General features: G+C 49.0%; 1 protein-coding gene across 1 annotated transcript in view; it reads left to right on the top strand.

Moving 5' to 3' along the window:
* Positions 1 to 17329, top strand: part of GEN1 (GEN1 Holliday junction 5' flap endonuclease) — a 61281-nt gene that overhangs the window by 23457 nt on the left and 20495 nt on the right. The window contains exons 5-7 of the mRNA XM_073674122.1: positions 5561 to 5671; positions 11200 to 11273; positions 15007 to 15098. Coding sequence (XP_073530223.1) covers positions 5561 to 5671; positions 11200 to 11273; positions 15007 to 15098 — 277 coding nt within the window. The remainder of the gene's footprint in view (positions 1 to 5560; positions 5672 to 11199; positions 11274 to 15006; positions 15099 to 17329) is intronic.

Raw genomic sequence — 17329 nt, 5'->3', positions numbered from 1 at the left:
ACCTCTTCGTAGGTCGCACAGTGTTACCCCCTGATGCCCCTCACCTCCTCCTAGGTCTTACGATGTGACACCTGATGCCCCTAACCTCCTCCTAGATCGCACGGTGTGACCCCCTGATGCCCCTAACCTCCTCCTAGATCGCACGGTGTGACCCCCCCCCCCCTATGCCCCTCACTTCCTCCTAGGTCACAATGTTTGACCCCATAATACTCCTCACCCCCTCCTAGGTCGCACGATGTGACCCCCCCTTGATGCCCCTCACCTCCTCCTAGGTAGCACGGTGTGACCCCCTGGTGCTCCTCACCTCCTCCAAGGTAGCACGGTGTGACCCTCTGGTGCTACTCACCACCTCCTAGGTAGCACGGTGTGACCCCCTGATGCCCCTCACCTCCTCCTAGGTAGCACGGTGTGACCCCCTGGTGCTCCTCACCTCCTCCCAGGTAGCACGGTGTGACCCTCTGGTGCTACTCACCACCTCCTAGGTAGCACGGTGTGACCCCCTGATGCCCCTCACCTCCTCCAAGGTAGCACGGTGTGACCCCCTGATGCCCCTCACCTCCTCCTAGGTCACACTGTGTGACCCACTGATGCCCCACACCTCCTCCTAGGTCGCACGGTGGGATTCCCCTGATACCCCTCACCTCCTCCTAGGTCGCACGGTGGGATTCCCCTGATACCCCTCACCTCCTCCTAGGTCGCACGGTGTGACCCCCTGATGCCCCTCACCTCCTCCTAGGTCGCTCGGTGTGACCCCCTGATGCCCCTCACCTCCTCCTAGGTCGCACGGTGTGACCGCCCCGATGCCCCTCATCTCCTCCTAGGTCACAATGTTTGACCCCCTAATACCACTCACCTCCTCCTAGGTCGCACGGTGTGACCCCTCACCCCCTCTAGGTCGCACGGTGTTACCCCCTGATACTCCTCAACTCCTCGTAGGTCGAACGGTGTGACCCCCTGAAACTCCTCACCTCCTCCTAGGTCGCACGGTGTGACCCCCCTAATGCACCTCACCTCCTCCTAGGTCTTACGATGTGACCCCTGATGCCCCTCACCTCCTCCTAGGTCACACGGTGTGACCGCCCCGATGCCCCTCATCTCCTCCTAGGTCAAAATGTTTGACCCCCTAATACCACTCACCCACTCCTAGGTCGCACTATGTGACACCTGATGCCCCTCACCTCATCCTAGGTCGCACGGTGTGACCCCCCCGATGCCCCTCACCTCCTCCTAGGTCGCACGGTGTGACCGCCCCGATGCCCCTCATCTCCTCCTAGGTCTCAAGGTTTGACCCTCTGATGCCCCTCACCTGCTCCTAGGTAACAAGGTTTGACCCGCTGATGCCCCTCACCTCCTCCTAGGTCGCACGGTGTGACCCCCTGGTGCCCCTCACCTCCTCCGACATCGCACGGTATGACCCCCCCCCCTATGCCCCTCACTTCCTCCTAGGTCACAATGTTTGACCCCATAATACTCCTCACCCCCTCCTAGGTCACACGATGTGACCCCCCCTTGATGCCCCTCACCTCCTCCTAGGTAGCACGGTGTGACCCCCTGGTGCTCCTCACCTCCTCCAAGGTAGCACGGTGTGACCCTCTGGTGCTACTCACCACCTCCTAGGTAGCACGGTGTGACCCCCTGATGCCCCTCACCTCCTCCAAGGTAGCACGGCGTGACCCTCTGGTGCTCCTCACCTCCTCCTAGGTAGCACGGTGTGACCCCCTGGTGCTCCTCACCTCCTCCCAGGTAGCACGGTGTGACCCTCTGGTGCTACTCACCACCTCCTAGGTAGCACGGTGTGACCCTCTGGTGCTACTCACCACCTCCTAGGTAGCACGGTGTGACCCCCTGATGCCCCTCACCTCCTCCAAGGTAGCACGGCGTGACCCCCTGGTGCTCCTCACCTCCTCCTAGGTAGCACGGTGTGACCCCCCTGGTGCTCCTCACCTCCTCCCAGGTAGCACGGTGTGACCCTCTGGTGCTCCTCACCTCCTCCTAGGTCGCACTGTGTGACCCTCTGATGCCCCTCCCCTCCTCCTAGGTAGCACGGTGTGACCCTCTGGTGCTACTCACCACCTCCTAGGTCGCACGGTGTGACCCCCTGATGCCCCTCCCCTCCTCCTAGGTAGCATGGTGTGACCCTCTGGTGCTCCTCACCTCCTCCTAGGTAGCACGGTGTGACGCCCTGATGCCCCTCTCCTCCTCCCAGGTAGCACGGTGTGACCCCCTGGTGCCCCTCACCTCCTCCTAGGTCGCACGGTGTGACCCCCTGGTGCTCCTCACCTCCTCCTAGGTAGCACGGTGTGACCCCCTGATGCCCCTCCCCTCCTCCTAGGTAGTACGGTGTGACCCTCTGGTGCTCCTCACCTCCTCCTAGGTAGCACGGTGTGACCCCCTGATGCCCCTCCCCTCCTCCTAGGTAGTACGGTGTGACCCTGTGGTGCCCCTCTCCTCCTCCTAGGTAGCACGGTGTGACCCTCTGGTGCTCCTCACCTCCTCCTAGGTAGCACGGTGTGACGCCCTGATGCCCCTCACCTCCTCCCAGGTAGCACGGTGTGACCCCCTGGTGCTCCTCACCTCCTCCTAGGTCGCACGGTGTGACCCCCTGGTGCTCCTCACCTCCTCCTAGGTAGCACGGTGTGACCCCCTGGTGCTCCTCACCTCCTCCCAGGTAGCACGGTGTGACCCTCTGGTGCTCCTCACCTCCTTCTAGGTCGCACGGTGTGACCCCCTGATGCCCCTCCCCTCCTCCTAGGTAGCACGGTGTGACCCTCTGGTGCTACTCACCACCTACTAGGTAGCACAGTGTGACCCCCTGATGCCCCTCACCTCCTCCCAGGTAGCACGGTGTGACCCCCTGGTGCCCCTCACCTCCTCCTAGGTCGCACGGTGTGACCCCCTGGTGCTCCTCACCTCCTCCTAGGTCGCACGGTGTGACCCCCTGATGCCCTTCCCCTCCTCCTAGGTAGCACGGTGTGACCCTCTGGTGCTACTCACCACCTCCTAGGTCGCACGGTGTGACCCCCTGATGTCCCTCCCCTCCTCCTAGGTAGCACGGTGTGACCCTCTGGTGCTCCTCACCTTCTCCTAGGTAGCACGGTGTGACCCCCTGATGCCCCTCACCTCCTCCCAGGTAGCACGGTGTGACCCCCTGGTGCTCCTCACCTCCTCCTAGGTCGCACGGTGTGACCCCCTGGTGCTCCTCACCTCCTCCTAGGTCGCACGGTGTGACCCCCTGGTGCTCCTCACCTCCTCCTAGGTCGCACGGTGTGACCCCCTGATGCCCCTCCCCTCCTCCTAGGTAGCACGGTGTGACCCTCTGGTGCTACTCACCACCTCCTAGGTCGCACGGTGTGACCCCCTGATGCCCCTCCCCTCCTCCTAGGTAGCATGGTGTGACCCTCTGGTGCTCCTCACCTCCTCCTAGGTAGCACGGTGTGACGCCCTGATGCCCCTCTCCTCCTCCCAGGTAGCACGGTGTGACCCCCTGATGCCCCTCACCTCCTCCCAGGTAGCACGGTGTGACCCCCTGGTGCCCCTCACCTCCTCCTAGGTCGCACGGTGTGACCCCCTGGTGCTCCTCACCTCCTCCTAGGTCGCACGGTGTGACCCCCTGATGCCCTTCCCCTCCTCCTAGGTAGCACGGTGTGACCCTCTGGTGCTACTCACCACCTCCTAGGTAGCACGGTGTGACCCCCTGATGCCCCTCACCTCCTCCCAGGTAGCACGGTGTGACCCCCCTGGTGCCCCTCACCTCCTCCTAGGTCGCACGGTGTGACCCCCTGGTGCTCCTCACCTCCTCCTAGGTAGCACGGTGTGACCCTCTGATGCCCCTCCCCTCCTCCTAGGTCGCACAGTGTGACCCCCTGGTGCTCCTCACCTCCTCCCAGGTAGCACGGTGTGACCCCCTGATGCCCCTCCCCTCCTCCTAGGTCGCACAGTGTGACCCCCTGGTGCTCCTCACCTCCTCCTAGGTAGCACGGTGTGACCCCCTGATGCCCCTCTCCTCCTCCTAGGTCGCACAGTGTGACCACCTGATAACCCTCACCTCCTCCTAGGTCGCACGGTGTGACCGCCCAGATGCCCCTCATCTCCTCCTTGGTCACAATGTTTGGCCCCCCTAATACCACTCACCTCCTCCTAGGTCGCACAGTGTTACCCCCTGATACTCAACTCCTCGTAGGTCGCACGGTGTGACCCCCTGAAACTCCTCACCTCCTCCTAGGTCGCACGGTGTGACCCCGTGACCCCCCTGATGCCCCTCACCTCCTCCTAGATTGCACGGTGTGACCCTCTGATGCCCCTCTCCTCCTCCTAGGTCGCACAGTGTGACCACCTGATAACCCTCACCTCCTCCTAGCTGCCTGCACCTCCCTGTTCCTCTGCGCAGCTTCTATGTGGCTCTGCAGCTCAGCGCTACTGCAGGAAAGTTATTGCTGCACTTCTGTGTTCTCCCACTAGGTGGCACTATTATATCGCCCATGAGGACTGCTGACATTTTCCCTCCCATCCAGTTCTGCTGAGCTCGCTGCTATCCTTGTGGCTGCTTGTATAGGAGTAATAGAATCTGTGCCAAAGGAATCAATGGCGGCCTGACCCTCTTCTCTGCTCCTCATGCATTTTTCATATAACTCTGCTGCAGTCACATTATTCCTTGGTGCCCAGAGGGGTTACACAATATGACATCGCTCGGATGGGGGGTCCGGATACCAGACCACCAATCATCAGATTGAAAAATCGCTGTGGATCCTTTCCATATTTTTTTTCTGCACAGTAGTGTTCCTGTCCACCCGTTGTGCAGGGGACGCCCCCCTCCATCATAAAGTGCCATATGCAATCAATTAAGAAGGGGTGATCTGGTTTCAGAAAACCCCTCTCCCCTGGCTGCAGTTGGTTTATATATAAACAAACAAAAAAAACGTGTCCTTTACTCACCCTCCCCGGGTCCAGTGCTGAGTCTCTGCTGCAGCCAATCGGTGAGCTTAGTGGCCCTGCCCAGCATGGAGCAAACTGTTCATACCCACTGAGCTCACTGATTGGCTGCAATAACAGACACTTAGAGCAGTGTTGAAAACTCTGCATCGGACCTGGGGAGGGGGAGTATAGTAAAGTGTGTTTTTTGTTTTGTTTTGTTTTTTTTAAAGAAATGGGGAAAAAAATGAATAAAATCACTCACATACTGGATTACCACTGTCCCACGCAATGCATTGTTGCCTGTGTTCCCCGCCGGTCTCCTCACTTCCTCTTCCAGGGTGGGTTGACACATGACCGCTTCATCCAATCACTGGCCACTGCGCTAACATTCCATCCAATCAGAAGAAACCGTCTCTCTTCTGGGTCAGACAGAACGTCATGGCTTCTGGGAGAGGAAGCGAGGAGACGAGCAGCGGGCACAGGCAGCAGTACAAGGGAGAGGCTGGGGGTCTGGAGGGGAGTATTGCTTTCTTTATTATACCACCATTGGTTCCGATTTTTAATTTTAAAAATTAGTAGTAGACGACCCCTTTAAGTGAAAAAAAAAATACAGATCTGTGATTCTAATGGATTCGGTGCTTTCTTCCAGGATCCACACGTGGACTGCTATGAGGTCTCCGCCATTGAAGACAGGCTTGGTTTGGATCGGGAGTCGCTGGTCGGCCTGGCAATCCTCTTGGGATGTGATTATATACCAAAAGTAAGAGCAGCTTCCACCCAGTATATATAATATACACCTGAGGCAGATAAGTGCACCCTCTATACACACCGCTGCAGCCAATCCTCGCACTCCGCTCACCGGCTGCTGTGGAGTACAGAATTCCCCCTATAGCTCCGCTGACTTGACTCGGGAGCTGATATTCGCTGCCGGACCCCTCTGTTCCTGCTCCTTCCTCTGTATTACCGCATATGATGTTCTGCATCAGCAGCGCCTGGGAGCAGAGGGAAGTGCAGGAACGGAGAGAGTGGAGTATGTGAGGCAGGACATTTTCTGGACTTCTCGGAGATCTCTCTTTTTTCTGGAAAGCTTTCATTGCTGTGCTCGGGGGAGCAGTGTGGCTGTTATAGGAGGATGCAGTGATGGGCGCCGGGTCTGATGCTGCGGCGATGGGCGCCATGTGTTATGCCGCAGCAATGGGTGCCGTGTCCCGTGCAACAAAGGGCCACTGTGGCTCACTTTTTGCTATTGTTTTACTGTATTTAGGAAGTTAAAGAATCGCTCTGGGAAAGACCCCTGCACTGTAAGGTGGGCTTCAGATGAGCAGCCTGATGCACTAGTCTAATCATCCAGTGTAACTGCACATCGCGACTAACAGTGCTGGCAGTTTGCAGGATTTGGATCATTGATGTGATCTGACCTTCTTCCTAGTCCTGATTGGGATGTTGGATGGTGCCGGGGTCCTTACTTTGGCACTCTTTGTTTCCCTGTGTCCGGCACCACCCTCTCAGGATCTGAGTTAGCCATTGCAATGTGTTATTGTAGCTCTTGATCATAATGCAATCTGAAAAGTTTCTGCACCCCTGGTGTACAGCCATTATTCATCCTAATGCAGATATTGTACAGGCGCCTCTTTGGAGAACGTCTCTTCGTCCACAGCCAGTGATCCGTTCTTGCTTCTTCATATAATAAACCCTTGTAGGCTCTGTGCCGGAGAAGAGCCCTGCGTCTCCTGTGCCAGGTCCTGGCCGTATAATGCAGATGGCGTCCGGAGACATCTGGCTCCAATCTTCTGCAGCTCTCATACCTGTGCTAAATGGGCAACACCTTCATGCCAAAGAGCTCCCAAGTGTTAATTCCCCTCTGACCATGGTGGAGGAATCTCAAAGACAGGACGGTATCAAGTTCATTAGTGCACATTGACTCTTACTATGGATCTGTGTAGTCAGAGGGGAGACCAGAGACCACTTTATTGCTTTGTTCCTAATTTCTAACTTTAACTCATTAAGGATGATGACCAATTTTCCTTCTTGGATTTTTTTTTGTATTTTCATTTTTTTCACCCCCTTCTTCCAAGATCCAGAACTTTTAACTTTTTATTTTCCCATGAGCATGGCTGTATCAGTTGTATTTTCCCATGAGCATGGCTGTATCAGTTGTATTTTCCCATGAGCATGGCTGTATCAGTTGTATTTTCCCATGAGCATGGCTGTATCAGTTGTATTTTCCCATGAGCATGGCTGTATCAGTTGTATTTTCCCATGAGCATGGCTGTATCAGTTGTATTTTCCCATGAGCATGGCTGTATCAGTTGTATTTTCCCATGAGCATGGCTGTATCAGTTGTATTTTCCCATGAGCATGGCTGTATCAGTTGTATTTTCCCATGAGCATGGCTGTATCAGTTGTATTTTCCCATGAGCATGGCTGTATCAGTTGTATTTTCCCATGAGCATAGCCGTATGAGTTGTATTTTTTCAGTGACACCATTCATTAGTTTTTATTCCTACCATTTAGAGATGCATGTGATTCTTTGAAAAGCCTTTTTTTTTTCTTTTCTTTTCTTTTCTTTTACTTCCCTTTTTATTTTTTAAACTGCAAATGTTCTATGTGGGACAAATCGCCTTTCTCTACAGCTGTGCTTCACAGGAGTACCAATATGGCAGTCATAGGGGCTGATGGGCTCCAAACAGACGTCTGGATGCAATGTGGCGCCTAAAATACCAATCGACAGATGCCGGCTGTATAACGCAGCTTCATACACCCCAGACCTGCTCCGTATCATATATATCCCTCATCGAATCGTGAAGCTTTAAAGTGTTAAAGGGGTTTTCTACTTTTTTTTTAATTTTAGTAAATGTGTAGGGGAACATTAATTTGTGGCACAAAAGACGACGCTTCGGTGGCGAGCCCACTACATAGCAAAAAAGGGGAAGAGAGCTGCCGCGAAGAGTGTAAACTGCAGACATCGGCACTGGAGGGACAGTCATTCGTGTCCAGGAGCTTGGTTGCAGCTACTGAACCCGGCCCGGTCTCCCCTGGCGGCCCGGTCTCCCCTGGCGGCCCAGTTTCCCCTGGCGGCCCAGTCTCCCCTGGCGGCCCAGTCTCCCCTGGCGGCCCAGTCCTGGTTCATTAGTATAGTCAAAGTGTTTAATATAAGCAAATTTTGCTCAAAAAAGTTAGACTTTTTTTTTTTTTTTAGTCTCTTTTTGATAAACCCTTTAAGTAAAAATATTGGGTGGAAGAGGTGAGCTGAAACGGACGCTGCGTACAGACTGCACTGGACTCGTTACAAAAAACCTTGTAGATTATTGCAGATCCTCCTTTTAATGGCTAACTGAAAAGATGGCCTCAGAAAGACCTTTTTGAAACAGGGCTAACATCCGAGAACAATTGAGAACCAGATTACAAGAGCCACTAGAATATCAAGGAATCATCTCCTACATTACAAAACTAAACAAGAAAGCAATCGGTGCCTCTAGTAGTCACCTACAATCCAATATCTGGAGGCGCTAAGAAGAGCTGCACGGAAACTACAACCCTTACTACAAAAAGATGCCTGATTACAATCCATATTTCCAGACCCCTCACATCTGTGGTTCAGGCAGCCCCCAAATCTAAGAAGCACCATTGTCAGAAGCTCCCTGTCATCTCCTCCAGCTACAGGTACCTTTCCTTGCAACCAGAAAAAATGTAAAACCAGTCCATATATAATGACCACGGACAAGATAAAGATCCCCAACTCACATCAGGACTACAAGATCCCAGGTACTTTCAGCTACATCACATCTAATGTACTGTACTTAATTATATGCACCAAATGTCCAGCTGGGGGTCTGTATGTAGGGGTACAGGGCATAAACTTAGAACAAGGATGAATCATCATCGCCACACAATAAAAGAAAAAAGAATAGATCTACCTGTAGCCAAACATTTTTGTTCCCCTGATCACTCTCAGAATATAAACTGATGATGACCTTTAACACTTTCAGAGCAGGAATGAATGTCGCATGGATTTATGTCATTCTACATCAACTAAGGAATGTGCCCCTCAGACTCTCAGACCTGTGAGGTCATCACAACACTGGACACAGGACAATAAAACCTTCACACTCCTTATCTATTAACTGCTAAAATATTTATAACCAGAACTGTTTCTCTTCCATAATAACTCTGCTTTTCATCACCTGTCTTACCTATTGCATTTTTTTTTTCTTGTGTGCCTTATTGTGTATAAATATGTGACTCTTCAGATTTTGTGGTATACTATGCCTGATGAAGAGACCTGAGTAGTCTCGAAAGCTTGCAATTTGTTACCATCTTTTCAGTTAGCCATTAAAAGGTATCAACCACTGAGGAGTCTCAAATCTAAATATTTTTGCAGATCCTCCAAAATGCTTCATTTCCTTCTGCAAACAGTAGGAGCCCCAGATGTGATGATGATGGCAGCACTCGGCCTCCAGCTTTATCATCTGTAAGGAGAAAATTATCTTTTCCTGGAGACGCAGATCATAAAGCAGCATTGTGTGAGACGTATAGTCAGAGCTGTCATAGGCAATCCTGCACCGCACAGCCGAGCAGTCAAGTATCCAAGACTGATATTTCCGCCGTCTAAGTTCACAATCAGCACAATCTGCTGCGGAGCAATGAGTGCCGAGCTCTGCACATTTCCTCTGTGCTGCGGAGAGAAGACAACGATGTATAATTGAGGCCAGTGAGACCCTGCAGCATAAGGCTTCGTTCAGACCTCCATTTCTCTCGTACGTGTTCGATAGTCTATGGGGATGTTCACATATCCGTGTTTGTATTTTTTTTGGAGATTGTGCATCTGCCCAAAAAAAAAAAAAAAAAACTCCTTTATTTCAATTTCATTCGGAAAAGTAATTCTCCACTGATGAGCGGCCTATCTGGCAGGAGATCTGCCCCAATACGGGGTATTCACTAAAGCTAATCGGTACAGTGTATAAACGACTAAAACAAATTTTGTTCTTTAAAAGTTTTCCGGGACTTTAAAAGTGTCGTCTACTATTGTACAATCCTTTTACTAACGAGTCCTAAGAGTTGAGCAAAAAAATAAATAAAAATGATTTTTGCATCGCTGCCGGGCTGCAGCGGTCACATACTGCCTCCACTGTATTCACTAAAGCTAATCAGTACATTGTTTAAATGAATAAAACAAATTTTGTTCTTTAAAGGGACTTTAAAAGTATCGTCTATTACTAGATAACACTTTTATTAATGGGTCCAGAAAGTTGAGAAAAAAAGAAAAAAAAAAAAATTATTTTTGCGTCGCTGCCCGGCTGCAGCGCTCACATGCTGCCCCTGCTGGATGTTGATCGCGGCAAAACTGGCAGGGGACGCAGTGCTGACTACGGAAGTATCTATTGAGTGTGTATCTATTGATAGATAAAGAGATATATATATATTTTTTTTTTCTCATCTTCCTTGGCTCATAAATAAAGGGGTATCCAGTATTGGACAACCCCTTTTAATATTCATGACTTATTCTTTGGTATAAGACTGGTGTGTTAAAGCTACGCTCACCTGTACATATCAGCTTATTAAAAGGGGCTGCAATAAAGGGTCCCCTTCATTGTTTATCAGGTACAGCGCCGTACATTTAGCAGTGGCCTTGCCTGGTATTGCAGTTCAGTTCCATTTATAGGGATTGAACTAAGCACCAATGAGCTGCAATACCAACCAAATGTATGGCGCGCTGTGCCTGGTAGCAGTGCATGCGCTGGCCCCTTTAATCAGGAGACAGTATCCCCCACCATCCTAATCTTGATTGTCTATTCTCTGGATAAACCATCTATCTTAAAGTGTAAAATTATTTTAACTTCATTACTTATATAGTATTCATCCTATGTAAAGTTGTCCAATGTATGGGTGCCTCCCTTTTCTTGCCTATTGGAGATGATGAGGGAAAGAGAGGTTGGGCATGTTTGATTTCAATATGTCCGATCCTTTGTTCTTGTAGAAAATGAGAAAGCAACAGACGCGCCCAACATAGGCTTAGCTTGTCAGAAAAGGGTGTATAGGCACCTTAATCACAATTCTGTTGGAAACAGTCGGCAAGCTTGTTGACGAGAACATCCAAAACCACTTAGTGAGACATGAGCAATGTCTGCAGATTCATGAATACAGCTCTGGATTACATTAAAGGGTTTGCAAGTTATCGGTTATTCACAGAATAAGTTGCTGATCGCTGGGAGTACCACCACTCAGATCACCACAACACTAAGTGAGAAATGCATTTATACCGCCCAATGTTTTTTTGTGTTTTTGAAGGGTCTGCCTGGCGTTGGAAGAGAGCTGGCCATGAAGTTCATGAAGTCCCTCAATGGGGAGAGTGTCCTACAGAGGTAAGATGGCTTCTCTCTTATGACTTAACCAGAATTTTGGTTTTCGCAGTAAATATCACATTTATTTGTAATTGTGGAGGAAATTTACCAAAAAACAAACAAAAAAAACCCCCTTTTGACTTGTCATATCGACATGGCAGGATATGCCATCAGTGTGTGGTCAGAAGAACCTGCCTGGTGCTCTACAGGAGAACCGATCCCTTCCTGACACGTGCTGGAGAGCCAACTGTGGACTAAAGTTTCCAGTGAGATCTTCCGCTTTTCCTTATTTGTTTGGTTCTCTGACTTCATGGAGCCCCATCAATGGCTTCTTCTAAAATGAGAACATCCAGAACGTGCCCTCGGCTGTTTTCGGAACTCCTAAACATAAATGTAGAGAGTCGCCCAGGAGCAGCCACTTCTCTGGTCACAGAAGCCACGGCACCAGTCAGAACTGGGGATGAGAGGGACCCTGTACTGGAAATAGGTAGGGTTCCCAGCAGTCTGTATGAGGATACCCCTTTTAGTTTGATAGGACCAGAAATCCACCTTATTTGAACTTCTCCGTTTGATTTGAGAAGAATTCGAGGTCACGTCAGAGCCCCATCTGAAGTGTAATGTCCGTTTTCACGGGACGATTCCTGCCCATAAAGAAGCATCTATAGGCTACGTACAAGTCAGATTGCGCTAATTTAAAGCCCTGTTTTTGCGGTCTGATACCGGGGCATGAGCTACTGGGGACTGCAGTTCAGCTCCTCTTCCATCTCTTCAGGACTCAGCAGCGGCCACTACCCCATGAACTGAGTTGTGCTATTTCACTCTGTGCACTGTGTAGATCTGGCCATTGACGGAGATTATAGTGGCTGATTGGAGTTGGGTGCTGGACCGCCATCAGTCTTACATTCATGACCTATATTAAAGATAGGTTATCAATATAAAACTGTTGTACGGGTTGCATTGAGTTGTCTTCTTGTCTTGCATTAGTGTTGACCACACAAGCAGATAAAATCTTTAATTGTAGGTGGACGGCTTCACACATGGGTGAACACTTTAGTGCATGGCTTGTTAGTACAAATGGAGGCTCTGCTGCCAATACCCCCACCAGCCCCGCAGAGCTATAAAATGCTGAATAGGAGGCTGAAATGAGCATAAACAAGGCATAAAACTGCACTAATGAGCCGTGTATTATACACCGAATTAGTGGACACCAGCCTGCAGACCTTTGGTTGCCCACCCATGTTTTTGTTAATAATAAATAAAAACTGTCAAATAGACACTGAAACCTGGCGCTCCCACCCAGGTGTATGCACCACTGCTGCCACAAGTGGCAAGGGATCCGCCAATCCTACGCCAATAGGGATACAAAAATCAATAAACAAACATTGCAATAAGTGATCAATAAACAAAAATTGCAATGTGTGCTGTGGTCCCACCTCTGTATCGCTGAATATACTGGTTATTAAATATCCCACTTACTAACTTAGTAGTCTGGAGTTCAAATTGTCCAAAAAGTGAGTGAATGAATTGGTGATGCAGAGTATCTCAACACACTCATTGACAATCCTGCTGTGGGCTGCTGGTATCCATAATGCAGAGTATCTCAACACACTCACTGACAATCCTGCTGTGGGTTGCTTGGATCCGTGCAAATTGTCCGGAATGGATAGGGCGTTTCAAAGGTATTGTCCTTCTCCCTCAGAGATTAGGCTCTTCCAATCCCTGAGGAAGAAGGGTGATACCTTCGTAACGTGTAGGATCATTGGTTTCCTTTTGTTTGTTACGGTGCTGCCGTCCAAACACCGCTCACATACTTGAAGCAATTTTATTAATTTTTAAGTTCCACAGACAGCTCTCAAAGCTTCACTGAAAGCTCTCAACAGGGAACATCTGATACGTTTTACTCCAGTCGCACTGTCCATTCCGGACCATTTGCACGGATACCAGCAGCCCACAGCAGGATAGTCAGTGAGTGTGTTGAAATACTCTACAGTATGGATACCAGCAGCTCACAGCAGGATTGTCAGTGAATATGTTGAGATACTTTGCATTATGGATACCAGCAGCCCACAGGATTGTCAGTGAGCGTGTTGAGATACTCTGCATTATGGATACCAGCAGACCACAGCAGGATTGTCAGTGAGTGTGTTGAGATACTCTGCAGCATCAATTCATTCACATTTTGGACAATTTGAACTCCAGACTACTAAGCTAGTAAGAGGGACATTTAATAACCAGTATATTCAGCTTTTATATTCAGAGATGTAGAGGTGGGACCCCAGCGCACATTGCAATTTTTGTTTACTGATTTTTGTTAATAGTTGTATATTAAAGGGGTTGTAAAATGGGGGATAACTTCCTACTCGCTGCCACCTGACCTCTGGGACCCCACCGATCCTGAGAACAGGGCTGTGAAGAGCCCCGTCTGAATGGAACTCGGATGTACATGCGCAGCTCTGCTCCATTCATTCTCTTTGGGACTGCGTCAGCACTCGGCTATCTCCTGCAGTCCCATAGAGCATGAATAGAGCGGGGTTGCTCATGCTTAACGTCCACTCCATTCAAATAGGCCTTTTCTTGAGATCGGTTGGGATCCTAGTAGGGTTACCAGCGATCAGTAAGTTGTCACCTATCCTGTTGATAGTAGATAATTTCAAATCTCGGTACAAACTCTTTTAGAGGGAATCTGTTAGTAGGATTGACCCTCCTAAGCTATCCATATGGGCTTGCTGGTCCTACTGACAGATGCCCTTTAAAGGGTTATTCCCCAAAAAATCATATCTGTAGAAGAGGGAATATCTTGCTGATCACTGGGGGTCCCAGCGATTGGACCCCCAGCGATCCCTAGAATGGAGCTCTGGAACTCTGAGAAAAAGGCGCTGCAGCCCTGTCCTGAATGGACTGGAGGTGCACGTGCCCTGCTTCCGTTTCATTCATTGTCTTTGGGACTCCTGAAAAAAAGCTGCAACTCCATAGACAATGAATGGAGTGGAGGCCGAGCTTCTGACTCATTCAGGACCGTGCTGTAGAGGCCCGAGGGGTAGTTCCAGCAATCACTAAGTTACCCCCTTTCCTACGGATAGGGAAAATTTAGATTTTGGGGGGAATAAACCTTAAAGGAAATCTCAGCAGATTTTTACCACCAAAACTATTTATATGCGCATGTAGCTCTTTCAAAGACAAGGCCAGCAATCCCTTTACATGGCCACTCCATTCCTCTGTTACTGAGAAATCAGCCTTTGAATTGATATGCAAATGAGGCTGAAGGACTATTGTAGATCTGGAGCCTCTGTCACTCCAGCTCTATTCCTCACCCACTTCCACTTTCTCCTGACAGCCTCTATGCTGTGGGACTCTAGGCAAAGGTATCATCAGTGAAGCAGGATGCAGCACTGGGCGGGGAATAGAGCTGGAGTGACAGAGGCTTCAGATCTCCAATAGTCCTTAAGCCTCATTTGCATATCGATTCAAAGGCTGATTTCTCAGTAACGGAGGAACGGACTAGCCATGTAAAGGTATTGCTGGACTTGACTTTAAAAGAACAACATGCACATATAAATAGTTTAGGGGATGAAATCCTGCTGACAAATCCCCTTTAATAATGGGAATAACTGATTTAAAGGGTATTTAGAAAACAATGTAATACTTTTTTATATATAGAAGGACTATATAGGATGAAGGACTTTACAACAAGGGCTGTAGGTTTGCGAGGTTTGGTCTTGTTCTCTTTGGTTCACGGTTCTGTTCCTCTTTTTAGGTTTCACCAGTGGAGGAAACATTTTGACGATCCCACGATGAGCGCTAAGCCTATCAAAAAGACCGTTCACTGCACTGTTTGCAGCCATCCAGGTATACGGGTTCCCAGTACTGTGCCCCAAACTGTCCAGGTTTGATTTTAGCTTTGCCGTAAATTGAGTTCTGCCTTAATTGATTTGTGCGTGCAGCGAGCGGCCATTACTGTCAGGAGCTAGGAAGGAGAGCATATACTGTGCACACTGCTGGGCTCCTGTAGTGTCGGTGTGCACGTATGATTCAGTTAAGGCAGTGCTTGCTCTGGGCAAGCAGGCTAAAGGGCAGTGCACCCTATTCTAATTGAGGCGGCAGAACGGTGCATGGAGCCCTTGGCCACGCCAAAGTTACAGCGAGGAGCCCTGATGTATATATTTGTGTTTTTTCTGGACAGCAAATGAAAGCCGCAAAATCTATAGTACAGGCATGATTTTTATAGTTCTATAGGTTCGAAGATCCCTATATGACTGTGCTTACAGTTTAATTGGAGACTGTCAGGCTCCCATTGGGGGGAATCTGCCTGCAGGTTTTTGCTATGTAATCTGACAGCAGCGTGACGTAGGGGCAGAGACCCTGTGTCATAGCTCGGTATGGGGATTCAATCCGGTAACCTGTTTCTTCATGGTCTGTTCTTTCTGTTGGGCTATTGCTCTTTTCCTTCCCTGTACTAATGATGATTGTTCCCATTGTCTATTTTTTCCCTTCTTCGTTTGCTCCTTTCCAGGTGTTTTCCATTTTCCCATTTTGGTTTGAGCTATCAAATTCTGGGTGGGGCTTTATATATTATCCCTTCACTGCACTTCCTTGCTGGCTATACTTTAAGGTAGACTTGTGCTAAGGAGTTCCAGCCCTTTAACAAAGGTATTTTCCCTGCTGGATTTACACTGCTTATATTCTTGCTCTGTGTCAGTTTCTCTACCTTCCCAGCACATTTAGCTTTTTACAATTTATTTTTTGATTCTCCTTACTATTCCCTCTCTCCTCTTTTATGAACATGCTTTAAGTTTCTCACCCTGGGTCTTAGTGTCCACCTGCAAACCTGCATCTCCCCTTGTTGGCAGTGTGTTGCAGCCTCCCATCTGGTTCTTCAGGAGTCACGAGAAACCCCTCAACGGCCTTTTGGGAGTCAGGTCCATGGTGGTGTTTTTAGTTGTGCGGTTAGGGGTTGACTAGTCTGTACAGGGACCAGTTGGATGCAGATGCTGCTTCCCTTTACAGTAAGTCTTCCATACTCTCTTTACAAATGTGTGAGTGTGGTACGTGCACAATTCTGATTCCAGCGATGTGTCACTTAGTTTACTGGGTGCAGCAGTTTTTATAAAATCCCAGTTTTATATGCTGCAGATCTAGCAGAGTTCAGAATGTTGAGCTGCTTATAGCCCCATATATGTACACTATATGTTGACAGAAAGCTGCTGATCAGTGGTATGGGCAGAGTTGGACCAGGAAGCACAAAACACTTAGTCCTGTAGTGCTAATCTCCTGCTGATAAAACACTGATTTTTTTTGATTTTTTTTATTTATATAGCGCCAACATATTCCGCAGCGCTTTACAGTTCAGACAATTTACAGACATTATCGGCACTGTCCCCATTGGGGCTTACAATCTACATTCCCTATCAGTATGTCTTTGAAGTGTGGAAGGAAAGCGGAGAACCCGGAGGAAACCCACGCAAACACCGGGAGAACATAAACAAGGCTAACCACCGAGCCACCATGCTGCCCCTAATTGTATTGAAACAGCAAAACACAACCGAGTAAGTGAAACATCGCTGGAATCAGGGTCTCAACCCCTACAGTTCTGCTCATCATTATTGACACCCATGAAGTTTAAGTACATAATGTGGAATACCTCCTGAAAAAAATGAATCCAGTGAAACAGATTTTTTGTATAGAGCACTCATGTTAAATACAAAAGAGCAAATGATAAGCAAACAATAATTTTAAAACCCAAAACAATGGGAGGGAAAAACAGAAAAACCTAAAGCTTGCTGTGACACTGGTATTGGCGCCCTTTACATTAATTTAGTATGGAAACACATTTTGACTCGCCTGTGGTAAATTACAAAATAGATTCACCTGTGATTAATTGTCGGTGTCCATGTGATATGAATTAGCCAATGAATGATGACTTCAGTGTTTTAAAAAGCCACATGGTAGGCCCTGTTCCTTTGCCACAATGGTGTAGACAAAGGAGCTGTCTGAGGACATCAGAACTGCTATTATTAGCAAACACAAGACTTCCAAAGGATACAAGGCCATCTCCAAAGACCTTGGTATCCCTGCTTCAA

This window comes from Phyllobates terribilis, unplaced genomic scaffold, assembly GCF_046119375.1.
Source record: "Phyllobates terribilis strain yellow unplaced genomic scaffold, ASM4611937v1 Scaffold_3__8_contigs__length_932513732, whole genome shotgun sequence".
In the NCBI taxonomy this organism is placed as follows: domain Eukaryota; kingdom Metazoa; phylum Chordata; class Amphibia; order Anura; family Dendrobatidae; genus Phyllobates; species Phyllobates terribilis.
Note: the sequence above shows the minus strand (reverse complement) of the source record. Positions and strands in the feature narration are given on the sequence as shown.